This window comes from Jaculus jaculus, chromosome 8 (genome assembly GCF_020740685.1).
Source record: "Jaculus jaculus isolate mJacJac1 chromosome 8, mJacJac1.mat.Y.cur, whole genome shotgun sequence".
Classification (NCBI taxonomy): Eukaryota; Metazoa; Chordata; class Mammalia; order Rodentia; family Dipodidae; genus Jaculus; species Jaculus jaculus.
In genome coordinates, this window is record NC_059109.1 from 43,587,942 (window position 1) to 43,612,405 (window position 24,464).

A 24,464-nucleotide genomic window follows, 5' to 3' on the forward strand; every position below is an offset into this window, starting at 1 on the left:
GTCACTGGGCTGGCTTTGCTTCGTGCTTCTGCAGCCGTGTCTTCTCTCCCATGATGGGCTGGAACCTGGGAATGTGCACTAAGATAAACCTTCCTCCTTTGATCTGAATATTGTCAGGCATTTTGTCCCAGCAACAAGAATAGCTAATACAGGAACATTATTTATTTTTCATTCATACATATTTAGAGGTATTCTCTGAGCACAGACTTTTTTTTTTCTTGCCTGGAGGCAAATACGTAGTGACTTGAAAGGTAATTGGGACAGTGACAGGAAAAACGTCTTGTTAAATACATAATTACATTACACAGTGGTGTGTCTCATAGAGAGGAGTCTGTGTCTGAGAAGAAATGATTAGGAAAGAAATCCAGAAAGGTTAATAAAGTGATTGACACCCAAATCAATAATTAAAGGTTGAATTTTTCTGGATACTCACTCTCTTTCCTTAGGCTAGTATTAGGTAATATTCAGGACTGTACCATACCTGCTTGAGAAAATTGTGTTACCTACATATAAGATTTCTGGGCTACAGCTAAATTTCTGTTCAGTGTTCAGAATAGCTGCTGATGACATTTCTAATTTAAATCTCTGCCCAAGAGGGATCACAGAATAGAAATTCCTTTGTCATGAATATTAAATGTGAATCTGTAAAGCTATATTGGGGGATCAGAGGAAATATTTGCATCTCTGCAATCATACTATCCTCTAGTATTTTTAACTAATACTTTTCTTTTTGGAGAGGAAATATAAAATTTAAATTCATTTTATAATTGCCATCTTGTTTTAGGCCAGTCCTTTCTGGATATAGTATGAATGGGAAGCTGAGAAGTCTAGTTTAATTGCTAAATGCTAGGGAATGGGACAGACAGCACAGTGACATCCACCTCCCCTCCCCCCTTGTTACTTATTGTGAAATCTAGCAGAAATAGTTTGTCCAGGCCTGCCCAGTTTCCACAGCTTGAGAAAGATCATATGGGAGCCAGATTTGGTGTCAAATTTATTTATATTTAGAATGAAATATTTCTCAATTTCAAGAATAAGTCATTAAAACAAGAGGAAGGCATGTCTAACACATGTCTTTTCTATTATGAGTTTTCTCTTCTGAGCACCATTGTGAGCGAGCTCTGCATCACTGTATTTGTAATTCAATGAAAAGTGGAAAGATGCTATTCTAAAGCTGGATGACTCAGACTTTTAACAGTTGTGTTTTCTTCTTCTTCTTTTTTTTTTTACTTTTAGTCCTTGAAGAAAAAAATTGCTCAGACCTGGGGGGACCAGTCAATGGGTACAAGAAAATAACAGGAGGCCCTGGACTTCTCAATGGGCACCATGTGAAACTTGGCACAGTTGTGTCATTCTTTTGCAACAACTCCTATGTTCTTAGTGGCAGTGAGAAGAGAACTTGCCAACAGAACGGACAGTGGTCAGGGAAACAGCCTGTCTGCATCAAAGGTAACCGAAAGATGTTTTGGGATTCTGAAGATGGAGATGGAGTAAATGGACTTGATAGCTCTCATGCATGCTTAAGTACCAGAAAAAAATACCTTTCTTCAAATTCTCCTTTGAACCACATGTAACTCTTAGATCAAAAACTATCCCTAAAATATTTGCGTATTTTTTTCTAGCCCTCAAGAGGACCTGCTCATTCTTATTGTATCTTGAGGTGCTGGAGAAAAGTGATACATATGTCAGAACAATTTAGGCAAAAGGACAGAAATGAATTTTTTACATGCAAATCCAAGGACAGAATTTATATGCATTTGCATTACAACATTTATGTACCCTCTCTGTTAAGTTAATGCAAGAAACAAAAGATCCACATTCTGAGATCCTAAGTGGAGGAAGACTAGAGATGTTAAAATGGCTAAAAACAGACAGCGAGCCTTTGAACACTCAAAGGACACAGAGGCAGTTCAGAGAGAGAGAGAGAGAGAGAGGGAGGGAGAGAGAGGTCAGTGTTCCATGAAACAGAGAGAGAAGCAGGTAGGCTGGAGATCCGCCAGGAAAGCCAAAAAGGATTTAAAGATGGAAAGAGGAATTGGGACGGTATTCCAGACAAAAGACACAGGGCAGGAAAGTAGGTGTGGGCAGACTCAGAGGCCACTCAAGGCAAGACAATGTAGGAAGTACACTTGAAACTGTGAGTTGGAAGCAGGAAGCTGACCTGCTGAGTGGAGAGGCCACTGCAGAGGAGATGTAGTTGCTTCCTGCCTTCATCCTCCAGCCCCTCAGGCTCACAGCTCCTGTCCTTGGGGACCAGGTCACAATGACCTCTCGCTGTTTACTGGGAAGAAGAAAGGCATGTCCATGTGCTAGATTGGCAAGACCATTGCCTCCACCTTGCACTTTCCCTTCTGGGTGTTTGTCAACAACCCGAATCATGGGGAAAGGAATGAAAGAGAAGAAAGGAATAAATGTGAAAGGGAGAAATCACTTTAGACTTTAGCCAGCAGCAACTTGCATCCCCACCAGCCCAGATTCTGATGTTTTCATTTCATTAAGCATGGGCACGGTGTTGCATATGTCCTTGGAGATTTTTGTCAGCTCTTCTCTTACAAATTAATACAACCCAAGTACTCTAAGTTGCTAATTAGACAAATGTTGGCCGCTTGATTGGGAAAGTGAGATGGGAAGCATTCGTTTTTTTCCCTTGAAGAAGAAAAGAAAGACTTCAGTGAATTTCAACTGGGCTTTGAGCAGAGTGTTCCGGTGACCGTTGGGGGCTTTCATTTCAGAGACAGGGCAAGGAACAATTGGCTAGTCAGGACTTACATCTGAGGGCTGGGGAGATGGCTCAGTGGCTACAGGGCTTTTTGTGCAAGCATGAGGACCTGAGTGTGAATCCCTAGGACCTGTGTAAAAGCTAGGTGTAGTGGTGTGTACCTAGAATCCCGGCATTTGGAAGGCAGAGTGAGACCCTGGAGTTTTCTGGCTAGTATAACTGAATTGGTGAGCTTCAGGTTCAGCAAGAGACCCTTTCTTAAAAGAAAATTAAGGGGTTGGAGAGATGGCTTAGTGGTTAAGGTGTTTTCCTGCAAAGCCAAAGGATCCTGGTTCGATTCCCCAGCACCCACGTAAGCCAGATACACAAGGAGGCACATGCATCTGGAGTTCATTTGCAGTGACTAGAGGCCCTGGTATGCCCATTCTCTCCCTCTCTCTCTCAAAAAATAAATAAATAAAATATTTTTAAAAAATTTTAAAAACATAGAAAAGAAAATTAAGAGAGAGTGTGACTGAGAAAGACACCGGACATTGATCTTTACTCTCTACATGCATCTACACACATATATGCCAACCCCATGTATATATGTGTGCCCACACAGTTATGAACGTTCATATGCTCACACATACATATTATAAAAGATATTTATTATGGGTATTGCTGTGCAGTTTTAAATGAGAACTTTATAATTTTATTCCATTGTGATCCAGTCTGCTGACACTACACACATGAGACGATGTTCCTAAACTGTTAACTGGCAGTGTCCCAAATCACCTAGGTAAGAGCAGTCTTTCAGAGGCGTCTGTTGAATTCTTCAGAGCAACTGTCAATTCAGGTGAAGGACAGCTCTGCTTTTGCTCAGTGAACTGTTGACGTTTAACTGAGTTTTCTATGAGACTGGAGAATCAGCACTGGTATCTGGAAGAGGTGCCAGGTATGGATCTGAATGGAGTGGGGCTAACAGTGAAAGAGAGAAAAGATGATGCAGTGTTGTCTGTCTTTTTACAGCCTGCCGAGAACCAAGGGTCTCAGACTTGGTGAGAAGGAGAGTTCTCCCGACGCAGGTTCAGTCAAGGTGAGACCAAACACCTGAACTCTGCTCTAAACACTAATGACGATTTCCCCTTCCATCCCCGTCTCCACTTTCATTTGGCCAAAGACAGCCTGGTGTTTCTTGAGGACACGGAGTGCTGACTGCTCAGGAAAGAATAGGGCTTGTTAGATGGAGGTTCATTAGCCAGATGCCTTTGGCTAAGGGGTAGCAACTGTTGGAAGATGTACAAGTTTTACTGGATCGTGGGAAAGCAGATGGCTGGTGAGAAGCAAGTCTTTCTGATGACCTTTGGGGAGTGAGAATTTTTTAATACTTGAGTCTTCCTGCAATGACTGCTTATGGCATTGGGTGCTAAATGCAGCAGCCAGCTATGTATTAAGAAGATGTTCTTGGTGGCAACCAACCTGATGAGGCAGGCTAGTGGAGTCCCAGGAGCTAGAGATAAGTGGCTGCTCATGTAAGAGACATGAACTCTTGGACATGTCCAGCATCAATCGTAGGCAGGTGAGGACCACCTGGAGGTGTAAGAACAGGCCATTTCTGCTCTTCTCCTCCACCTTCTTCCTCACTCTCTCTACTCCAGGTGAACAGGTGTATAGCGCCCCCTTTTGTTCTCTCACTACAGGCCCAGCTCTGCTTCCAAACCTTTACAGTCACAGCTCTTTAGGTCTACAATTAACTGCTTCTACCTGATACCATCAAGGGTTAAGCCTCACTTCTGTCACTGCTATGTTCAGTTTTCATCCAAAAGAGAGGCCTCCCATGGCTATTCTTTTACTGTTATTTCTCAAATAGTTTGTTTACTTTTTATTTATTTATTTATTTTTGCTTTTCGAGGTAGGGTCTCACTCTGGCTCAGGCTGACCTGGAATTCACTATGTAGTCTCAGGGTGGCCTCCAACTCATGGCGATCCTCCTACCTCTGCCTCCTGAGTGCTGGGATTAAAGGCGTGTGCCACCATGCCTGGCTTGTTTGTTTATTTTTTTCAGTGCTAGGTATTGAATCTAGTGTTGTGCATGGTAGATATATGCTCTACCACTGAGTTACACCCCCAGCTCTCAACTGTCCTTTCAAGGTCGTCACCTCACTCATACACTGACATCTGGCTGATTATCCTGTGTTCCCTGACCTTTACCACATTTCCGATTCCATCTTGGCATTCCTCCCCACCCCCCTCTTTCTCTCTTTCTCACACATACACACATAGTTTCTTTACTCAATTTTTTTTTCTCCTCACCACTTCCAATGTAAAGATTACAAGTAAAAACACATTGTCGGCTTGCTCTGTTGTTGCTAAAGTTCTGCAGCTGAAACCACACAATACCACATTAAAAACCACACAATAAAGACTTCCTGAGTAAATGAATTTTGGATTGACAACCCAGTACTCAAGACCTAGTTCTGACTTTCCTTAGTCCTGAGTATGATGAGGCAATTTTCTGAATTTGCTGAATCTCAGATGCCTCATTTAGCCAACCAGGGGTAATTCATAACCTTATCTGGGGATTGCTGTGAGGATTAAATACCACACTAGCAGTACCTGTTTGCAATATTCCAACTCTTGTTCTGAACACTTTGCATGGATTAGTTCATTTAACCCTCACTATCGCCTCTGAGGGTGGGTCTTATTATTTGATGTTTATTAACATTTTGTTGCATGAATAAACTGAAGCTTGAAAAAGTTAAGTATCTTGCCCAAGGCCACATTACTAGAACAAATTGCAAAGCCAGGAGCTAAATCCAGTATCCAGCTTCAGAGCCTCCTTCCCACGTACCAGACCTTAAGCCTTAAAAGAAAAGCCTGGGCTGGAGAGCTGCCTTAGCAGTTAAGGCATTGGCTTGCAAAGCCTAAGGACCCAGGTTTGATGTCCCAGTGCCCATGTAAGCCAGATGCACAATGTGGCACAGACATGTGGAGTTCATTTGTAGTGGCTAGAGGTCCTGCTGCACCCATTTTCTCTCTCTCTCTCTCTGCAATAAATAAAATTTTTTCTTTTTTTAAATATTTTTTTGTTCATTTTTTATTTATTTATTTGAGAGCGACAGACATAGAGAGAAAGACAGATAGAGGGAGAGAGAGAGAATGGGCGCGCCAGGGCTTCCAGCCTCTGCAAACGAACTCCAGACGCGTGCGCCCCCTTGTGCATCTGGCTAACATGGGACCTGGGGAACCGAGCCTTGAACCGGGGTCCTTAGGCTTCACAGGCAAGCGCTTAACCACTAAGCCATCTCTCCAGCCCAAATAAAATTTTTTAAAGGGCCTGAGCAAAATGCCTTGCTAAGGCAAAACTGATCTGGAATATTCTTCAGCAAATATACCCATCCCTATTTTCCTTCCACTTTTCAGGCAGGGCATTTTCTTGGGAGAATGCAGACTCCGATGCATTTCTGCTCTTAGTGGTTTCCCCTGGGGGGCTCTCCACTAAGAATTCTCCTGTTCATCCCACGGAGAATCTCCGCTGCTTAGTCTGGCCTGCTAATGCCTTCCAGAGGAATTCTGAGATATGCAAACAGACCACAGGGCTTTCTCATAGTATAGCAGTTGTAATGGGAGATTAGGTGGCAAGGTGCCAGATGGCTTACGTCAATGAGAAGGCAAGCCAAAAATTTGGTTTAAGTGTCTTCCCAGAAGACAGGCTGCTGAAGTTGGGGATTGCCTATCTCCAGCAGCCAGACTCACCCAGAAACCCCTCAAAACAATTCCCACCTGCCCGGGCCAAGAGGTGAATTAGTTTGCATGTTCAGAAGCTTCTAGAATTACAGACAGGGCTAGAGACATGATAAAAAAAAATACATTGAATGAAATCAGTATGGACAATGTTTTCTCAATAGAGACATAGTAAATTGATTTTTTTCAAAACACCTTATCAAATTGGTGGGACAGTGAGACAGGAGAGTAAAATGGTGACAGCTCAGTGCTGTCTTCCTTACCGCGTCCCTGAGCACTCCTGCATTCCTTCCTGACTTCCTTTCTCCATGTGTTCCTAATGGATGAAGACTTAGATTCCTAAAGGAATCCCAGCGCCCCAGCTGACAGTCATTACACCCCAATGTACAACAATTGTAAATGATGCAGTGTGTGCGCCTCTCCCTAAGGAACCCCTCAGTGTCTCTGGGGCTTCAACTCCAGGGCTAACTCAGTTCCCCAGTGCACCGCTACACAAAACGCTTCATATTTCTCCCAATCAGTGTGCCCTGGGAGCAAGTTCTGTTCCCTCAGATGAACTCACTTCATCTGCTAATTATTAAATCAGGCTACTGGATCAACACAGTTTAGTTCAAGGCAGTTTCTAATATTGCCCCATTATGATAATGTTTAGAGGAGAAAAATGTGCCTGGGCTTCTCTCATTCAAATTAACTCCCTTTTCTGTTTAATTTTCCAATTAAGTGTGTGTGCGTGTGTGTGTGCGTGCGTGCGTGTGGGCACACACACACACACGTGCTCACACAAAGCATGTCTCCAAATAGCAGCTATTATGTCAGATGTTATTTTCTTTGGATAAAAACCTAGGAAGTTGGAATCATGCCAGTAATGGAAGCATAAAATATTGAGGCATGTAAGCGGATTTGCTCAGTAGTAGATGTAAAATGTTGTGTGTGTGTGTGTGTGTGTGTGTGTGTGTGTGTGTGCAGAGAAAGAAAGAGAGAGAGAATGAATGAAGCAACTCTCTCTTCTGTAACCCCATCAGCATATGGGTTGGCATAGATTCTAAAGTTACTCGCCTTGCTCTTTCTCTGGTCCCGTGTGTCCTAATCCAGGGAGACACCGTTACACCAGCTTTACTCCACAGCCCTCAGCAAGCAGAAACTGCAGGACACCCCTGTCAAGAAGCCAGCCCTTCCCTTTGGAGACCTGCCCACCGGGTACCAGCATCTGCACGCACAGCTCCAGTACGAGTGCATCTCGCCCTTCTACCGCCGCCTGGGCAGCAGCCGGAGGACGTGCCTGCGGACTGGGAAGTGGAGTGGGCGGGCCCCGTCCTGCATCCCCAGTGAGTCAGGGCTCATCTTTCCTTTTCGAAGGTTGCCTGTAACCAACTATTGTTAACCTTGTCGAAGACTTTCTGTGGCAAAGTTTTGCTGTCAAAGGGAATGGTCTTCCATTACTTTCCCTAGTTGGGAAGTGCCTACACTCCACAGTGAGAGGTCCCTCCCTGTGGCTTAAACTTACTCTCCAGGAGAAACTGATATAGGGTGTTTTGTTTTATTTTACTTTTGGTGGACGATTCATATTTATTTGGACAAAAAGAAGAGATCAGTGATTAAGCATCAGGAGACGAGCATGGCTGGTTTCACTGTGGTCAGGTTGACGGTAGCCATGGCATTTCTGTCTGTTTCTACACAATATCCGCAAGTTTCCTCAGGAATTCTATGAGTCTATTGCTGCTGCTCTGCACATTTATACGTAAGGGAGATGAGCCCCCAAAGTGATTAGGCAACTTATCCAAAGTTGTGTTGGTAAGTAAGTGCCTTGCATTAGATCCACATTCTATTTCGCTTCAAAGCCTCTAATTTTAACTCTAGGCTTTATAGACAACCTCATCTAGTATAGTTTGTTGGTGTGTGTGTGTGTGTGTGTGTGGCAGAGGAGACCTAAGGTGTCATTCTTCAGGCAATATCTACCTTTTATTGTGACAAGATTTCTCACTGTCTTGGAACTTGCCAAGTAGACTAGACTGTCTGTCCAGTGAGCCCCAGGGATCCTCCTGTCTCTGTCTATATTCAGCAATGGAATGACAACCTTGAATTACCATACCTGGCTTAAAAATATAGCTTGTTGGGCTGGAGAGATGGCTTAGCGGTTAAGCGCTTGCCTGTGAAGCCTAAGGACCCCGGTTCGAGGCTCGGTTCCCCAGGTCCCACGTTAGCCAGATGCACAAGGGGGCGCACGCGTCTGGAGTTCATTTGCAGAGGCTGGAAGCCCTGGTGTGCCCATTCTCTCTCTCTCCCTCTTGTCTTTCTCTCTATGTCTGTCGCTCTCAAATAAATAAATAAATTTTTTTAAAAAAATATAGCTTGTTCAGGGCATCAAACTCAGGTCCTCAGGCTTACCACGTAACTACTTTACCCACCAACAGAGCTGTCTCCCCAGCTCTGTCTGGATGGCATAGTGGTCGTCACTGCCTTGTCCAGTCCGGACCCTCTCCTGCTTGAGCATCCCTTCCTTTCCCGATGGGGAAAGTCTAAGTGCGTCTTACTGAACTGATGCTTTCTCCACAGTCTGTGGGAAAATCGAGAATGTTGCTTCTCCAAAGACCCAAGGCACGGGCTGGCCGTGGCAGGCAGCCATCTACCGGAGGACCAGTGGTGGGCACGATGGCAGCCTGCACAAAGGCGCCTGGTTCTTGGTCTGCAGTGGTGCCCTGGTGAATGAACGCACCGTGGTGGTGGCTGCCCACTGTGTTACTGATTTGGGAAAGGTCGCCATCATTAAGACAGCAGACCTGAAGGTCGTCTTGGGGAAGTTCTATCGGGATGAGGACCGAGATGAGAAGACCATCCAGAGCTTACGGGTGAGACAGGGCTCCGCCTGGAAGTTTGGGCTGAGCTTAACCAGCTCCAGCAGGAACTGTGCCCTTCCTTTTACCATGGCATGTCAGTGCCATCCAGAGCTTGGCATGCAGCAGTGTTTTTACACTGATAGACACTGAAAAAGGGAGGGTAGCTTGTAGGGTTTGTGCTTAGCCAGTAACTTACCGACGTTAAGAAACTGAGATGCTTCAGATGAAGATCTGGAGTCAGTTCTCTGGCCAAACCAGAACGCTGGTCCCATTTCTGCATGACAACAGTTAGCTGGAACTAAGTTCCTCTGCTCACTTTAGACAGATGTACACTCCCATTTTCTTTAGCCTCACTTACTTAATGCTTTGTTTGTTTGGTTTTTCAAGGTAGAGTCTCACTCTAGCCCAGACTGGCCTGGAATTCACTATGGAGCCTCAGGCTGGCCTCGAATTCATAGCGATCCTCCTACTTTGCCTCCCGAGTGCTGGGATTAAAGGTGTGGTCACCATACCCAGCTTCCACTTACTTAATTTTTACCTGCCAGAGCTTTGTGGGCATTTGAGAATGGAACCTTAGAAACATATTACGGCCTGTGGTTCCTTAAGCAAAGCATCTCCAAATAATTGTAGCTGTCACTTAGGCAATGTCTCCCAATCGTTTGGCCCTGCAGCATGTCTATTCTTTTCCACAGTGGTGCTGGCCCTTCATTATCACTCTCTGTTCTTCGCATTTGTAGGTATCTGCCATCATACTGCATCCCAACTACGACCCTATCCTGCTTGATGCTGACATTGCCGTTCTGAAGCTCCTGGACAAGGCTCGCATCAGCAGCCGGGTGCAGCCCATTTGCCTGGCTGCTGCCCGGGACCTCAGCACCTCCTTCCAGGAGTCTCACATCACCGTGTCTGGCTGGAACATCCTGGCCGATGTGAGGAGCTCTGGTTTCAAGAATGACACGCTGCACTCCGGAATGGTCAGGGTGGTGGACTCGCTGCTGTGCGAGGAGCAGCATGAAGACTACGGCATCCCCGTTAGCGTCACTGACAACATGTTCTGTGCCAGCCAGGACCTGAGCACCCCTTCTGATATCTGCACTGCCCAGACAGGGGGTATTGCTGCTATGCCCTTTCCAGGTCGAGCATCCCCCGAGCCTCACTGGCATCTGGTGGGGCTGGTCAGCTGGAGTTATGACAAAAGCTGTAGCCATAGCCTAGCCACAGCCTTCACCAAGGTACTGCCTTTCAAAGACTGGATTGAGAGAAACATGAAATGAGCTAGCCACAGGCTCCCAGAGAAGCTTTCTCCAGCAGCCATCTGTCCTTGTGCTGTAGACACAGTGCAGACCTGAAGTTGATTTGACCCATGAACTTGGCTATGACAAAGCTTCTGATTTCAGGGACAGAACTCAGTGGAAGGTGAGTGGAACTTGCTTTCTGCTTCTCTGACTGCCTGGAAACCATCTGAAAGATGCCAGGGCTTGCAAGAACTGTGTTTCTTCAAAGACCATGTGAATAGAAAAGAAAACCTCCCCAACCTTCTCTGCCTTTGAATGAGGTGGATGTCATGGTCAGCTCTCATCGAGAGGGTTGACCTAAGGAGGGCTGGACTCTTTTGAGGCTCTAGTCAAGCCAAGTTCCAAAGAGCCACCTGCAGAACAGCTCAGGGCAGCAGGGTAGGGGGAGCGGGGACAGTAGATGTGGCCCGTGCTTTGTGCACATTGTCACTTTTTTTTTTTTTCTGGTCCTTTCCCTTTCCAGTCTCTTGTACACATTTTAATAAAACAAAGGTTAGATTCTGACCTACAAAACAATAGTACCACTGCCTCATTCTTTGCATGTTATTTCCCTAAGCCACATGGATCTGGGCTAATGACTTGTTGATGGTCCTTTAATAAAGGTGCTCGCCTTTAACCCCAGCTCTCAGGAGGCAGAGGTAGAAGGATCGCCATGAGTTCGAGGCCACCCTGAGACTATATAGGGAATTCCAGGTCACCCTGGGCTAGAGTGAGACTGTACCTCAAAAAACCAAAAAAAAAAAAAAAAAAAAAAAAGCCATCATTTAAGTTAAAAAAAAAGAGAGAAAGAGAGAGAGACAGATAAACACACCAGGGGTGCGATGGCTAATCTTAACTGTCTGCTTAACTGGATGGAGAAGGGCCTAGGAGATTAGCAAAAGCATACCACTTGGTGACTTAAGAGAATACATATTTTTATCGTCTCATAGTTTTAGTGGATTGGGAATCAGAGAGTGGTTTAATCGGAGATTGCAGTCAACTAAAGCCTTGACTGAGGGTTTAGGATTTGATTCTACAGGTATTTATTAGGTAAGAATCAATGTTTAGGCCTAGATCTCGGAAAGTGTGATGGAACTTGGATCAAAGAGATCTGAATCCAAATTCCTGTCATTACATTTGTTTTCTGAGTGATCTTGGGCAAGTTATTTAACCTCTAAACCTCAGCTTCCTCATGGGGTAAAAGCTATAAAATATTGGAACCTTTTTTGGATTATGACAATGAACTCACACATTATTCTGGTTTGGATCTTAAATGTTCTCCCCAAAGTTTCATGGTGGCCAGCCTGAGGGTCCAAGGAGACAGGACTTAGTAGAAGGAAATTAGATTATTGAGTGGGGGGGGGGAGCTTTACCTTGAAGGAGCTATCTGGAACTTAGCACCCCCACCCCTCCCCCTCCCCCTCTTCTTCTCAACTTCCACGAGGCAGCAGCTTACCCACCATGTGCCCCCCCCCCCGTCATGACACGCCGATCCACCACAGGCCCAAGGCAACAGGACCAAGTGACCACACCCTGACCTTCCTGACACCATGAGCCAGAAAAAAATCATCCCAACCTGTGAGTTATTCATCTCAGACATTCTGCCACAGCAAAGGAGAACTGCCTAAACAAGTGGCATGTGATCTGGTGCCCATACTGCCTGGCAGGATCTGGGCCGTCCAGCAGGACACAGCTTCACATCTGCTTCGGTGGGTACCCATTTTCCCACTCCCCATGACTTGACCCCTCCCATCTGAACCATCCTGTTCCCCCACTCTTCTGATACCCACTTTACTGCATGGTATCATTTTCTCATTTTCACCGATCGTTTGTGTCTTGGTTGTGACTGATGCTCTCAGAAGCATGAGGGACTGAGACGGCTGGATTTGTCCTGATTTCAATCCCCTGGTCCCCACAACCACAAAAGGAGTACGTGCACACACCTGTAACCCCAGTACTGTGCAGAGCAGAGGCAAGAAAAAAAAAATCACTGGGCCTTAGTGGTCAGCCAGTCTGACTGAAAACAGCTGCGCTGGGTTCAGTAGGGACCCTCAAAGAAACATGCGGATAAGCAAAAAGAGGAGGATGTCTGGCTTTCTCCTCTGGCCTCTGTACAAGCGTACATGGATGGCACACATGTGCATATACCACACTCATGCACACATATCTCACACACTGCATAAAAACCTTTAAGGTGTATTCTTAGCGTCCACCAATGCAAAAGCTAAGAATATCATCAGATAGCATCTGAAATCTATAACAGAAATTTCCCTACTTTGTTGTAACCCACCTACCTGTACTCCCCACCAAAGTATTTGGCAAATGCCTTGATTTATGATTTTCTTTGTTCTACAGCTAATAAAATCTCATGTACTAAATTCTACAGTGGAATATGTCTTTTGGGGCAGTTTGAATTCATGTTCCTAGGTCAGTTTCATTCATATTTGTTTGTTTGTTTGTTTTTTGTCCTTTGAGCTAGGATCTTGCTCTAGCCCAGATTGACCTGGAATTCACTATGTAGTTTCAGGCTAGTCTTGAATTCACAGTGATCCTCCTACCTCTGCCTCCCTAGTGCTGGGATTAAAGGAGTGTACCACCACGTCTGACCCTTCACACATATTTAGCTCAAGAATAAACTATCTCTTATTCCTTTTGAGATGGAAGTTGTGCTTTTTTGTTGAAAATAGTAAGACAGGGCTGGAGAAGATGGCTTAGTGGTTAAGGCATTTTCCTACAAAGCCAAAGGACCCCATTTTGATTCCCTAGGACCTATGTAAGCCAGATGCACAGGGGGGCACATGCATCTGGAGTTCGTTTGTAGTGGCTGGAAGTCCTGGTGCACCTACTCTCTCTCTCTCTCTCTTTGCCTCTCTCTGTCTCATAATAAATAAGTTTTTTTTTTTTAAAAAAAAAACACTAAGACATAAGCCAGGACCAAAAAATCATACATAAGCCTGACACTTAGCCCTAAGATCTGGGACAGAACTTCAAGACTGAGAGATTTCAGTAGAGGCTTTTCAGAGAATCAGAACTCTTTTTGTTTTGCACATATGTGTGTGTGGAGCATGTGTGTGGGGTGAGTGATGTGTAGTGTATGTTTGTGCTTGTGTATATGTGTGTTCCGTGTGTGTGTGTGTGTGTGTGTGTGTGAGTGTGTGAAGGCCAGTGGAAAATGTCTTGTGTCCTTCTCTTATTGCTCACCTGTGTACTTCATGGAGATGGGGTCTCCCTTAATCTGGAATTGCAAACCCCAGTAACTCTCTGGTCTCCATCCTCCACATAATGGAGTTACAGATAAGTGTTGCCATTTCCAGCTTTTTACATGGGTTCTGGGGAGTCAAACTTGGTGGTCTCCTGCCCAAGAGACCCTCATGCTCAAGCAACAAGCAGTCTTAACCACTGAGTATCTCCCCAGCCTAAATTAAAACTTTAAGAGTCATGAGCTGGGCGTGGTGGTGCACGCCTTTAATCCTAGCACTTGGGAGGCAGAGGTAGGAGGATTGCCTTGAGTTCAAGACCACCCTGAGGCTACATAGTGAAATCCAGGTCAGCCTGGACTAGAGCAAAACTCTACCTCAAAAAAACAAAAAACAAAAAACAAAACAACAATAACAACAAAACTTTAAGAGTGATTTAGAATGAAGGTTTAGGATGACCACAAGCTGTGGACATGATGAGAGAAGTCTGTGCAAGGCTGTTGCCTTTGCTCCTGGTGTTGAATCTGAATCAACCAGGCCAGCAGATTGGAAGGAAGCTTAGAAGTGAAGGTAGCAGAATAAAGCCAAACTGGATCCCATGAAGGGAGATGGAAATCCTTTTCTCCAGTCTCCATAGTGTGAGTGATGTGCTGGAGAAGCTAATCCCCTGTCATGTAGCTGCCATCTCACATGGGCCAGGCTTCAGGGATGCTGGGAGATTTCCTGTATGTGCTGGAGGGGCTGTGGCCCGGGTTCTGTCCCACCCAGTGAGCTTGCAGATCAGGGGCATAGGGAGTACACCACCACAGTGTCTTATGTACTCTACCAGCTTTCAGAACATGAAATAGCTTTGTTTCCCTCTCCTTTCCAAATCTCATGTAAGTTTCCCTTGTGCCCACTAACCTAGAACATACAGGGAAAAGAACTGGGCGACGTAGTTCTTGACATGATGGGCTCAACTCTCAGACTGTAAGCTGACCTAAACCCTTCTTTCCTTTTTAAAAATTAAAAATATACTTTATTATTTATTTGAGAGAGGGAAAGACCCAGAGGGAGAAAGAGAGAGAATGGGTGTGCCAGGGCTTTCAGCCACTGCAAACGAACTCCAGATGCATGCAGGGCCTTGTGCACCTGGCTAACGTGGGTACTGGGGGATCAAACTGAGGTCCTTTGGCTTTGTCGGCAAATGCCTTAACTGCTAAGCCATCCCTCCAGCGCCCTTCTTTCCTTTTTCAGTTGCTTCTTAGTAGGTATTTTGTCACAGCAATGAGAAAGGTAATACAGTGATGCAATGCAGCTGAGGGTTTAAGTATATGAAAGACATCTGTCTGTAGCACTCTAAAACTATTGGCTGCTTGTCCTGGAGGTGTTTGTTGCCATTCTTCAGGAGGAAAATCTGAGGTTCCAGAAGCCATTTATGAAGATTGTGGTGGGATGGGAAAGAAAGCCAGAGGAAAGGAAATCTTAAAATACCTTTGAGGCCTGAGCAGGCCGAAGTAAGTCTACGGTGGAGCCAATCACAGGAAAGGATGGGTAGAAGTCCATCGGCCATGAGAACTAAAAAGGTAAGAGCAGAGAGTGATGGGACTGTGGGGGTCATCTGCACAGATCCCCAAGAAAGTGCTGCGGCCTGCTGTGCTTTTAAATATTTTATTTATTTACTTATTTGAGAGAGAGTGAGGAAGAGGCAGAGAGAAAGAGAGAGAGAATGGACGTGCCAGGGCCTCCAGCAACCACAAACGAACTCCAGATGCAAGTCCCCCCTTGTGCATCTGGCTAACATGGGTCCTGGGGAATCGAACTGGGGTCTTTAGGCTCTGCAGGCAAATGCCTTAACCGTTAAGCTATTTCCCCAGCCCCCCTGCAGTGCTTTGAAAAAATACTTTTCCCTATGTTCGGGAGAATAGATGGGGCAAGGGTGGTATACACCAGACTTAGTAAAAGGAACAAGATGAGCTGAGGAGCTAGCTCAATGGGTAAAGTTTGGTCCCCAATGATCCGGTACTAGTGCTGGGTGTGGAAGCACATGTGTGCAATCCCAGCCCCTGGGAGGTGGAGACAGGCAGATCTCTGGAGCTTATTACCAGTTGGTCAGTCTAGCTTAAATGGTGAGCTCCATGCCAATGTGATTTCCTGTCTCAAGAAGAAGGGTTCTTGGGCTCAAAAGATGCATTGGTGCTTATGGGCTCTTGTCACTTAAACATGAGGGCCACTTGAGCTGGGGACCACTAAGTTCAACTCCTCAGAACCCACATCAAAGCTGTGTGTGGCCACACACATCTGTAACCCCAGTCCACAAGGAAGGCAGAGCCTGGAAAATCACAGGGACTTGCTGACAGACTGCAGCCCTGGGTTAAGAGAAGGATGCCGGGCATTTTCCTCTGGCCTCTGCAGGCATGTGCATGGGCACACACATCTGCATGCACACACACATGCAACACTGCTCATCTGGATTTTGCAAAAAAGTTCGCTTCTTTGCAATCTGATCCCCATTATCCCCTGTAGTTATGTGTACAAGGCTTGATGATGCATCTTGATGGTTTGGAGGATTTGAGAATTTTCATGCCTTCAGATTGTCTACTGGCAACTTCATGGGACTTCCACATTTATTGCCTGTGTCAGAATTGGAGTCAATAATAAAATCTCTTCCATCCTCATCTCAACTAGAAATTATGATTTTGTTGATTTTCTACCTGGCTTTTAGTCAATCATCGACAAAAATTCATTGCTGTGTGCCAAGGACTGGGCAGCATTGAAGGTGAACCAAACAGGCTGATTGCTTTCTCGGTTATATCAATCCAGGTATGCCTGTGGAAACAGAAAGCATGATCTGTACTAGAGAGAGAAATGCAGTGTGCATTAAGGATGTATGGGGGTGGGAGAGGTGAGGGCCAATGAAATCTGGAAGGACTTAGGAAAATGGTTGTCTTCTCTGAAGAGGTAATGGCAGAACTGCACAAGGATTAGAAGTGAGGAAGGACATTCCAGATAGAGGGGAAAGTGTATGCAGAGATCTTGAGGTGGGCTCCTGGAGTATTTGAGGAACTTCTAGAAATCCAGCAAGACTTCCTAGGAAAATATGTCAAGCAGAGCTGTGGGGTGTGTGAGAATGGAGATGGGGGGTGGTCTCACAACAGTTGACAACATTGGATGCTGACAAGATGAGATAAGAGGATTCTTCCAGGGCCACACTGTGTCTACCATACCCTAGGAATTCCTAAAATGCATACTGGGAATTATCAATGAGGCCGTCAAGTCAGGAAGCAAGACCCTTGGCTTTGACTTTGGGTTTTCCTGTCGTCTAGCCTGGACAGGAATGGAGACCTTGAGAGTCACTGCATCACCCCACTATAGGCTGCTCTGACAGAGAATTCTTTCAAGGGAAAGAGATGCATTCAAAGAAGAGAGCTGCCAGCGATGCTAGGTGCAAAGAAGCAAGACATATGTTCTCCCTCCTGCCTCACTCTTCTTTAGGGTTCTCTGAAAATTGTGAGGGAAATACTTTAGATCTCTAGGGCTCGAGGAACTTTATCTTTTCTGAGCTGTTGGAGAGAGGAGAACATTTTGGAGTGGTTTGGTAGCGAGTTGTGGTCTCTGTGCTTTTCTTGGCAGTGGAACTCCCTTTCCCTGGCAGGGCTTTGCCGGATGTACAGTGGTGGCTCAGCATTTTAAGAAGACTGTCTCAATGGCTGAGATTTTTTTAGGGCTCACTTCACATTTGTATCCCAATTTGCCCAGTGTTTATCTAGAAGCTTGGGCTAGGTTCGGGAGAGACCTCTATTAACAGAAAAGAACAAAATCACTAGATCAGGTTGAGGAGTAGCCTTCTGGGGTACTGAACAGAGCATTTGATTGAATTCTTGAAGGAAAAAAAAATCAGTTATGTTTCTGAGCTTCTGGTTTCTAGGAAAATGCATTTTCACACAAAAGAGAATGAAAGAATGCTATTAATCAGACTGGGGAAGTGTTTGTTTACAATGGAGAGGAAATGGTGTCACCAACAAAACAGTGCCCAGGTGCTAACAATGAAGCTTTGATGGGAAGTTCCAACTTGCTGTAGTTGTGCAGAGGCCTAGTTCTTCAACGTCTGGTTTCAAAACACAATCTGTGAATCTGTAATGTCAGTGTTGAGCTAAATTAACTGCCTGGCCTCTCTCTTGTTAAAAGGAGTCATCTCATAAGGAAAAATACATTTGGGATTCGACACAGCATCTATCAGAATTGTCGAGTTATTTCTTGTGGTTGGATTTTCAGGGATCACCAGAGCCTGGCTTGGGTCCTTGGCTTGGTTCTTTACCCAAATCACTAGGCGTTGAAACAAATACTGGTGTCAAGCAAAGAAAGCCTCTGGAAGACAGTAATTCCTCTCTTTCCTTTTGTTCACCAAGAGGATGCCACCACTGAATATGGTAATGTCCTAGTGGAAGAAAAGGGGAAGAGGAGAGAGAGAGAGAGACACACAGAGAGAGAGAGAGATTGCTGGCCCTCTTTGCCATGATTAGGAGAAACTGGGGACAGAAATTAAAATAGCACTAATCACTCTCAAAATGTCTTTTCCACTTTGATACAAGATCAAGCTAATAAGAAAGAGACAGGGATACTAACTCAAAGAACCATTTGTGTGTCTACCTATGTATGTGTATATGTATGTGTGTGTATACAGACATTCATGTGACATGGCACACATGTGAAGATCAAACAACAACCTCAGGATGTTCGAATCCTTATTTTCAGAGAGTTTCTTTTGTCTTCTGCTTGAAGGGCTAGGTTAACTGGTATATGAACTTTGGGATTTTCCTGGCTCCTCCTGCCATTTCCATAGGTGTATTTGGATTCCCGATGCTTGTACCACTTGGTTTCCAGCTTTACATGGGTACTGGGGATTGAACTTGGGTCCACAGGCAGGTAGAGCAAGAACCTTCAACCACTGAGATATCTCCCCAGTCCCAATGTCACGGCTTTTGTGGTGTATGATTAGTACTGATCCTCATGTTGAGTTTCAAGTCATCTCGCACTAGAAATGAGATGTGGTGAATGATAGAGACCTCACCATTCATCTTTTCCCACTCTCTCCCCTCCTCCCTCATCTGTATTAAGCAGAGTCAATTCACTTTCTATTAGAATTCATCAGGCACTAAGCGTAACTACCGAATGTTTTCACTTTCTCCAGCTCTGTACTTCATGAGATGGTTTAGGCCTAAAGAGATTATATTTAGACTAAGCTCTCAGTCTGAATTGAGGTTTTTATCAAGCAGCATCTCTTTTCCTCATTAGCTTACAGGATGAGATAAAAATAGAACTCTCTTCCTTTTCTTCTGCTAATGTGTGTTAACAAGAAAAGAGTGAATGAACTCAGGTTGTAGCTTAAGGTGCCAATCACACATGAGAGGAGCGTTCCTTCATCCTCTATTCAGTGGCTGCAGCAGACCAACAGCGATGCAGGCTGATTCGGATCTAGCTATACTGTGTGGATGGGCACAAAGCATCGCCACCTATCTTTTGAGTGACAAGAGTGGTGACAGCCAGGACACTGATGGAATGAAGGTGAGAATAGCAACCACAGTGTCCCACGAACTGTCAAGTGCTTTGCGCGGTGTTGCCTCATTTAGTTCTCACATTTGCCCCTTGCTATCCACAGGGATGACCAGCGTTCTGCATGAACTACTTGAGGCCATTTCAAGTGGGAAGACAGAAGGATGAAATCAACTCGAATCTAGGGGCCCCAAACACACTGGAGACACATGGTTCCTAGGTTTCAGGTCATATTACAACTCCTGGGTCCACATGAGCATTCTTACTGTTTGTTCTTACAATACTCTGGTGCCACTACTGGAAAATTCTCCTCCTTCCCAACCCCCTTCTCTTTCATTTTTCATTTAGTTCCATGAATCTCTAGCTCCTCTCTTGCGTGCTCTTGGCTTCACAGGCAATGCTGTAGGAGAACAGCTCAGTATACTTCCTATAAAGTAGGAATACTGCACAACCATTTTCATACTTACCCTAATACCCTTGTGAGAGAGGACTCCTAAAGTCTTTTGCTTCATCAATGTGTGTGTGTGTGTGTGTGTGTGTGTGTTGTGCATGTGCCTGAATGTATGTTTGTATCTGTGTGGGCATACATGTGTGTGATTACATGTGCATGCATATGTATGCATGTGTGTGAAGGCCAGAGGATAACCTTGGCGTTATTCCCAGGAATACCATCTACCGCTTTTTGACACAGGGTCTCTTTGGTTTAAAGCTCACTAACTAGACTAGGCTGACTAGCCAACGAGCTCCAGGAGCTTCCTGTTTCTGCTTCCCCAGCACTGGGGTTACACAAATGCACCACCAGGCCCAGTATTTTGCATGGGTACTGAAGATCAAGCTCAGATCCTTCTGTTGATGAGACAAATATTTTACACACTGAGCTGTCTCCCTAGCCCTGCCTGGTTAATGTTTTTAAAACCTTTAAGTGCCTAGACTTGTAGTCTTGGTGATTTTACCAAGTCTTGTTTATTTTTTTTTTTTAAATAAGGTCTTGCCATGTGACTCAGGATGGCCTCAAACTGGCAATTCTTCTGCCTCAGTTTTCTGAGTTTTGATATTACAAGCATTTGCTACAACATTAATTGTGAGTCAATGTTTAAAAGAGGATCCTGGCACATACCTTATAATTTCTCATTACATAGGAAGGCTAGAGCAGAGGCATTTAATAGGTTCAATGTATATGCCAAGACCCATCATAGCTGCCTTATGGATGAAATTTTTGAAGCTATAAGAATTATTTTCATTTTATAGAGGAGGCAGTTTAGTTCAAAGGGGCTAGATGACCATTCAGCATCATGTATGGAGGTGTTAAGATTTAAAGACAGGACTGTTTGCCTCCACAGCCCAGGCTTGCTTTCCCAGAATCTGCTTGGGATCTGGGGAAAGGGAAATTTGTTCCTTGGCTGGCTTTGAAAAGAGTCACAAACATTGATGCCTCGCCTGATGGTGGCTGGTTTTCTTATCAGCAAGTTCAGGAGAGCATCCGCTTATCAGAACCAAGCAGATGAAACAGTGATTATACCAGGGTTGGGCGGTGGGGGGGGCGGGCGGGGTGACTTCATGTTTCTCGACATCACAAACAAATGGCCCTTTTTGAGAAGGTGTATTGATTACTTTTCTCATCACTGTTACTAAATAGCTCACAGAAGCCACATGAGAGAGGAAGAATGCATGTGGGCTCACAGTTCAGGGAGTTAGAAGCCATCATGGTGGGAAGCAAGGGGCAGGAAGTCAGCTGCTGCTTGTTGCACCACACTGCTCAGGAAGCAGTGAGCTTGGGCTAAAAGTGAGCTGGGATCTAACACTGAAAGTCCACCTCCCAGTGACCCACTTCCTACACCTAAGCCTCAGAACAGCCACACACTGGGGACTGGGTGTTCAAACATGTGAGTCTGTGAGGGAACACTGTACATTCAAACTGGTTTGGGGGTAACATTGGAGTCACTTGGCTGTTATTTCTAGAGCACTTTCTTCTACTAAAGTTTGGAACTTGAAACCTTTCTTCCCTGTTGCTATCATGAGAGGAATGGTCTTATTTATGAAAAACTGATGTGAGACATTTTTCTTCCTCTTAGCTCTCCCCAATAATCCCTTTCACATAGTCAGAAGGAGAACCAAGACAGGCATAGATTCCTCAGAAGACACAACAGGAAGAGGGAGAATCTGTCTCTTTGGTTCAACTAAATTTCTGTCATAATTAGAGATATCCATAATCATGGAACTCAGGACTGAGTCCTCTGGGGCCATTGGGTGGTTTCTCTATGGCAGAAACATACCCTTTTCTGATTTCTGGCAAATGCTCTGGTAAAGTTCAACATGGAGTTGGAGCATTTACTCCTTGGCTCCCTTCCAATGGGTTGTTGTGTGTGGCCACAAAGTCTTAGCTTTTGTCAAGTGGCCCTCTCTACCCAGGACACCCCTGTGAATCCTCCCTTAAGGCTCAGGATGGGTAAAGGTGCCCCTTTATTAGCATGGGGGTCTATTTTAGTCTTGAGTTTCTGAGTACCATTTTCTGTGTCTTTCTAGATGGACTCTTCCTTAAGCTCTCCACAGTTTACTTAATCTGAAGGTGCCATTTTTTTTTTTTTCAATCTGGGACCCTGACTGATGCAACCAGCAACTGTGTAAGCTTGAATGAATCTCTGTTGGTCTTGGTTTTCTCCTCTGTAAACTGGAGCCAATGACAACATCCTCTAAAAAAAGGTCATCTTGAGAATAAAGCAAGGTTATGTCTATAAGGTCCATTATATACACAGTAAGCAGTCATAAATATTACTGTAGTATTGTGACTCCCACGAAGTTGCTTAAATACCACTTTAATACAAATCTGTGTTGTTTCTTATAGCTTGGATTATGTGTTAACTCTTAAGTCAACAAAGTAAGAAGGAAAAAAATATACCTTATGGTTGCAATCAGGTTCGCATTGCTGGCAGAAATTACACAACCAAGAGCTGCTTTTAGAAAAGAAAAAAAGGTTTATTTTAGCTTATAGACTCAAGGGGAAGCTCTATGATGGCAGGAGAAAACGATGGCATGAGCAGAAGGTGGACATCCCCCCTGGCCAACATTAGGTGGACAATAGGAATAGGAGAGTGTGCCAAACACTGGCAAGGGGACATTGGCTATAACACCCATAAGCCCATCCCCAAGAACACACTGCCTCCAGGAGGTGTTAATTCCCAAATCTCCATCAGTTGGAAACCTTGCATTCAGAACACCTAAGTTTATGAGGAACACCTGAATCAAATCACCACCACCACCACCACTTATGGTAAAGATTCATTCTTAAACCCCTTGTTACCCATAAGAGAGTAAAGTTGTTATTATTATTATTCAGCTCTGCAGAGCACTTCATACACTAATGTTGGAGGAGGTGTGAGCTAGACATCAGAAGGTAAATCTCTATGCAAATGCCAGAGCACCCACCCCCGCTGCTTCTGCCAATGCCAGAGCATTTCCCCCCTCTCCTGCTTTTGCCATCACTGTGGATTCCCTGGAGTCAACGGAGAAACACTAGAAAACTCAGAAGTTCTCCTGCTGCCCTGTAGGGATGGCCTTGTTCTCATCTCATAATCAAGACTCCATCTTCTTACCTCTCACTAGAGACTGCTGTGAGGATTGGAGGAGGCAGTAGGCAATATGTAGGTGGGGAAGACGGGCTTCTCACAAGCTAAGTGGAAAGTTTAATTTGACACATGTTCCTGTGTGCAAGTGTCCAGGACACCCCTTTGCTAGCCACTTATGATGTGCCAGGCTGAGTGCTCAGCAGTTACCACCATTGTATCTCATTGAATCCTCATGACAACCTGCTATTGTGAGAGTTTGAATCTGGACTATCTCTCAAAGGCTCATGTTTTGAATGCATAGTTCCTAGCCTGTGGTGCCATATATATATATATATATATATATATATATATATATATATATATATATATATATATATGTATGTATTTTTTTTTCCAGGTAGGGTCTCACTCTGGCCCAGGCTGACCTGGAATTCACTATGGAGTCTCAGGGTGGCCTCGAACTCATGGCAATCCTCCTACCTCTGCCTCCCGAGTGCTGGGATTAAAAGCGTGCACCACCACGCCCAGCTCTGTGGTGCTATTTTGAATGCAGTGAAATCTTTTTTAATTTAATCTTTTTATTGACAACTTCTATAATTATAGACAATAAACCATGGTAATTCCCTTTCCCCTCCCACGTTTCCCTTCACAACTCTGCTCTTCATCATGTCCCCACCCCCTCTCAACCAGTCTCTTTTTTATTTTTGATGTCATCGTCTTTGCCTCCTATTATGATGGCCTTGTGTATGCAGTGTCAGGCACTGTGAAGTCGTGGATATTCAGGACATTTTGTGTCTGGAAGAGTGCAATGTAAGGAGTCCTACCCTTCTTTTGGCTCTTACATTCTTTTCACCACTTCTTCCGCAATGGACCCTGAGCCTTGGAAGTTGTAATAGGGATGTTTCAGGGCTGAGCACTCCTCTGTCACTTCTTCTCAGCACTATGGTGCCTTCTGAGTCATCCCAAGGTCACTGCCATCTGAAAAGAGAAGATTCTGTAACCAAAAGTGAGAGTAGCATTAATATATGGGTATGAACATTATGAGAAGTGCTTACTGGGCAGTTTAGTGAGAATAAAATGTACATTAGGCAGATACAAGCAGATGTTACATCCCTAGGGCTCATAACTTCCCCCATCTTAGGTTTTCAGTATCAGGAATGTATTCCCTCCCATGGAGCAGGACTCCAGCCCAATTAGAGAGTGGTTGGTCTCCCTATAATACACATGCCACTATTGCACCTGTTGGCTCATTTGGCCTGGCTGGCCAAAGTTAAGGCTTGCAGTGTCCACTGTAGTTTATATCCACTGGTGAATCTACTCTCTTCCATGAGCTGCATGTTTTAATATTTTTTAGTTTTATGTCCTTAGGCTTTACCAGCAAGTGCCTTAACCACTAAGCCATCTCTCCATCCCATGAAGTCTTTGGGACGTGAGTCCTGACTGGCTGAAGTGGATCATTGGGAAGGTTAGACACACTTCCAGACCAGCTTTGTGCTTTCTGGTCTGTCACCAAGTGATGAGTCTGCATCATGTGCTCCTGTCACTATGGGACCACAGATGTTCTGCATGCCTTACACATTACGATGGATTGCACCCCTCTGAAACTGATAGCCAAAATA

General features: G+C 44.7%; 1 protein-coding gene across 2 annotated transcripts in view; it reads left to right on the plus strand.

The window, feature by feature from the left end:
- Positions 1-11,095, plus strand: part of Pamr1 (peptidase domain containing associated with muscle regeneration 1) — a 96,551-nt gene extending 85,456 nt beyond the window's left edge. For both annotated transcript variants that reach the window (XM_045157508.1, XM_004660805.3), the window contains exons 7-11: positions 1,237-1,449; positions 3,731-3,797; positions 7,538-7,770; positions 8,999-9,291; positions 10,017-11,095. In XM_045157508.1, the coding sequence (XP_045013443.1) occupies positions 1,237-1,449; positions 3,731-3,797; positions 7,538-7,770; positions 8,999-9,291; positions 10,017-10,553 (1,343 nt within the window). In that variant the 3' untranslated portion in view covers positions 10,554-11,095. The remainder of the gene's footprint in view (positions 1-1,236; positions 1,450-3,730; positions 3,798-7,537; positions 7,771-8,998; positions 9,292-10,016) is intronic.
- The last annotated feature ends 13,369 nt before the right edge of the window (positions 11,096-24,464 follow it).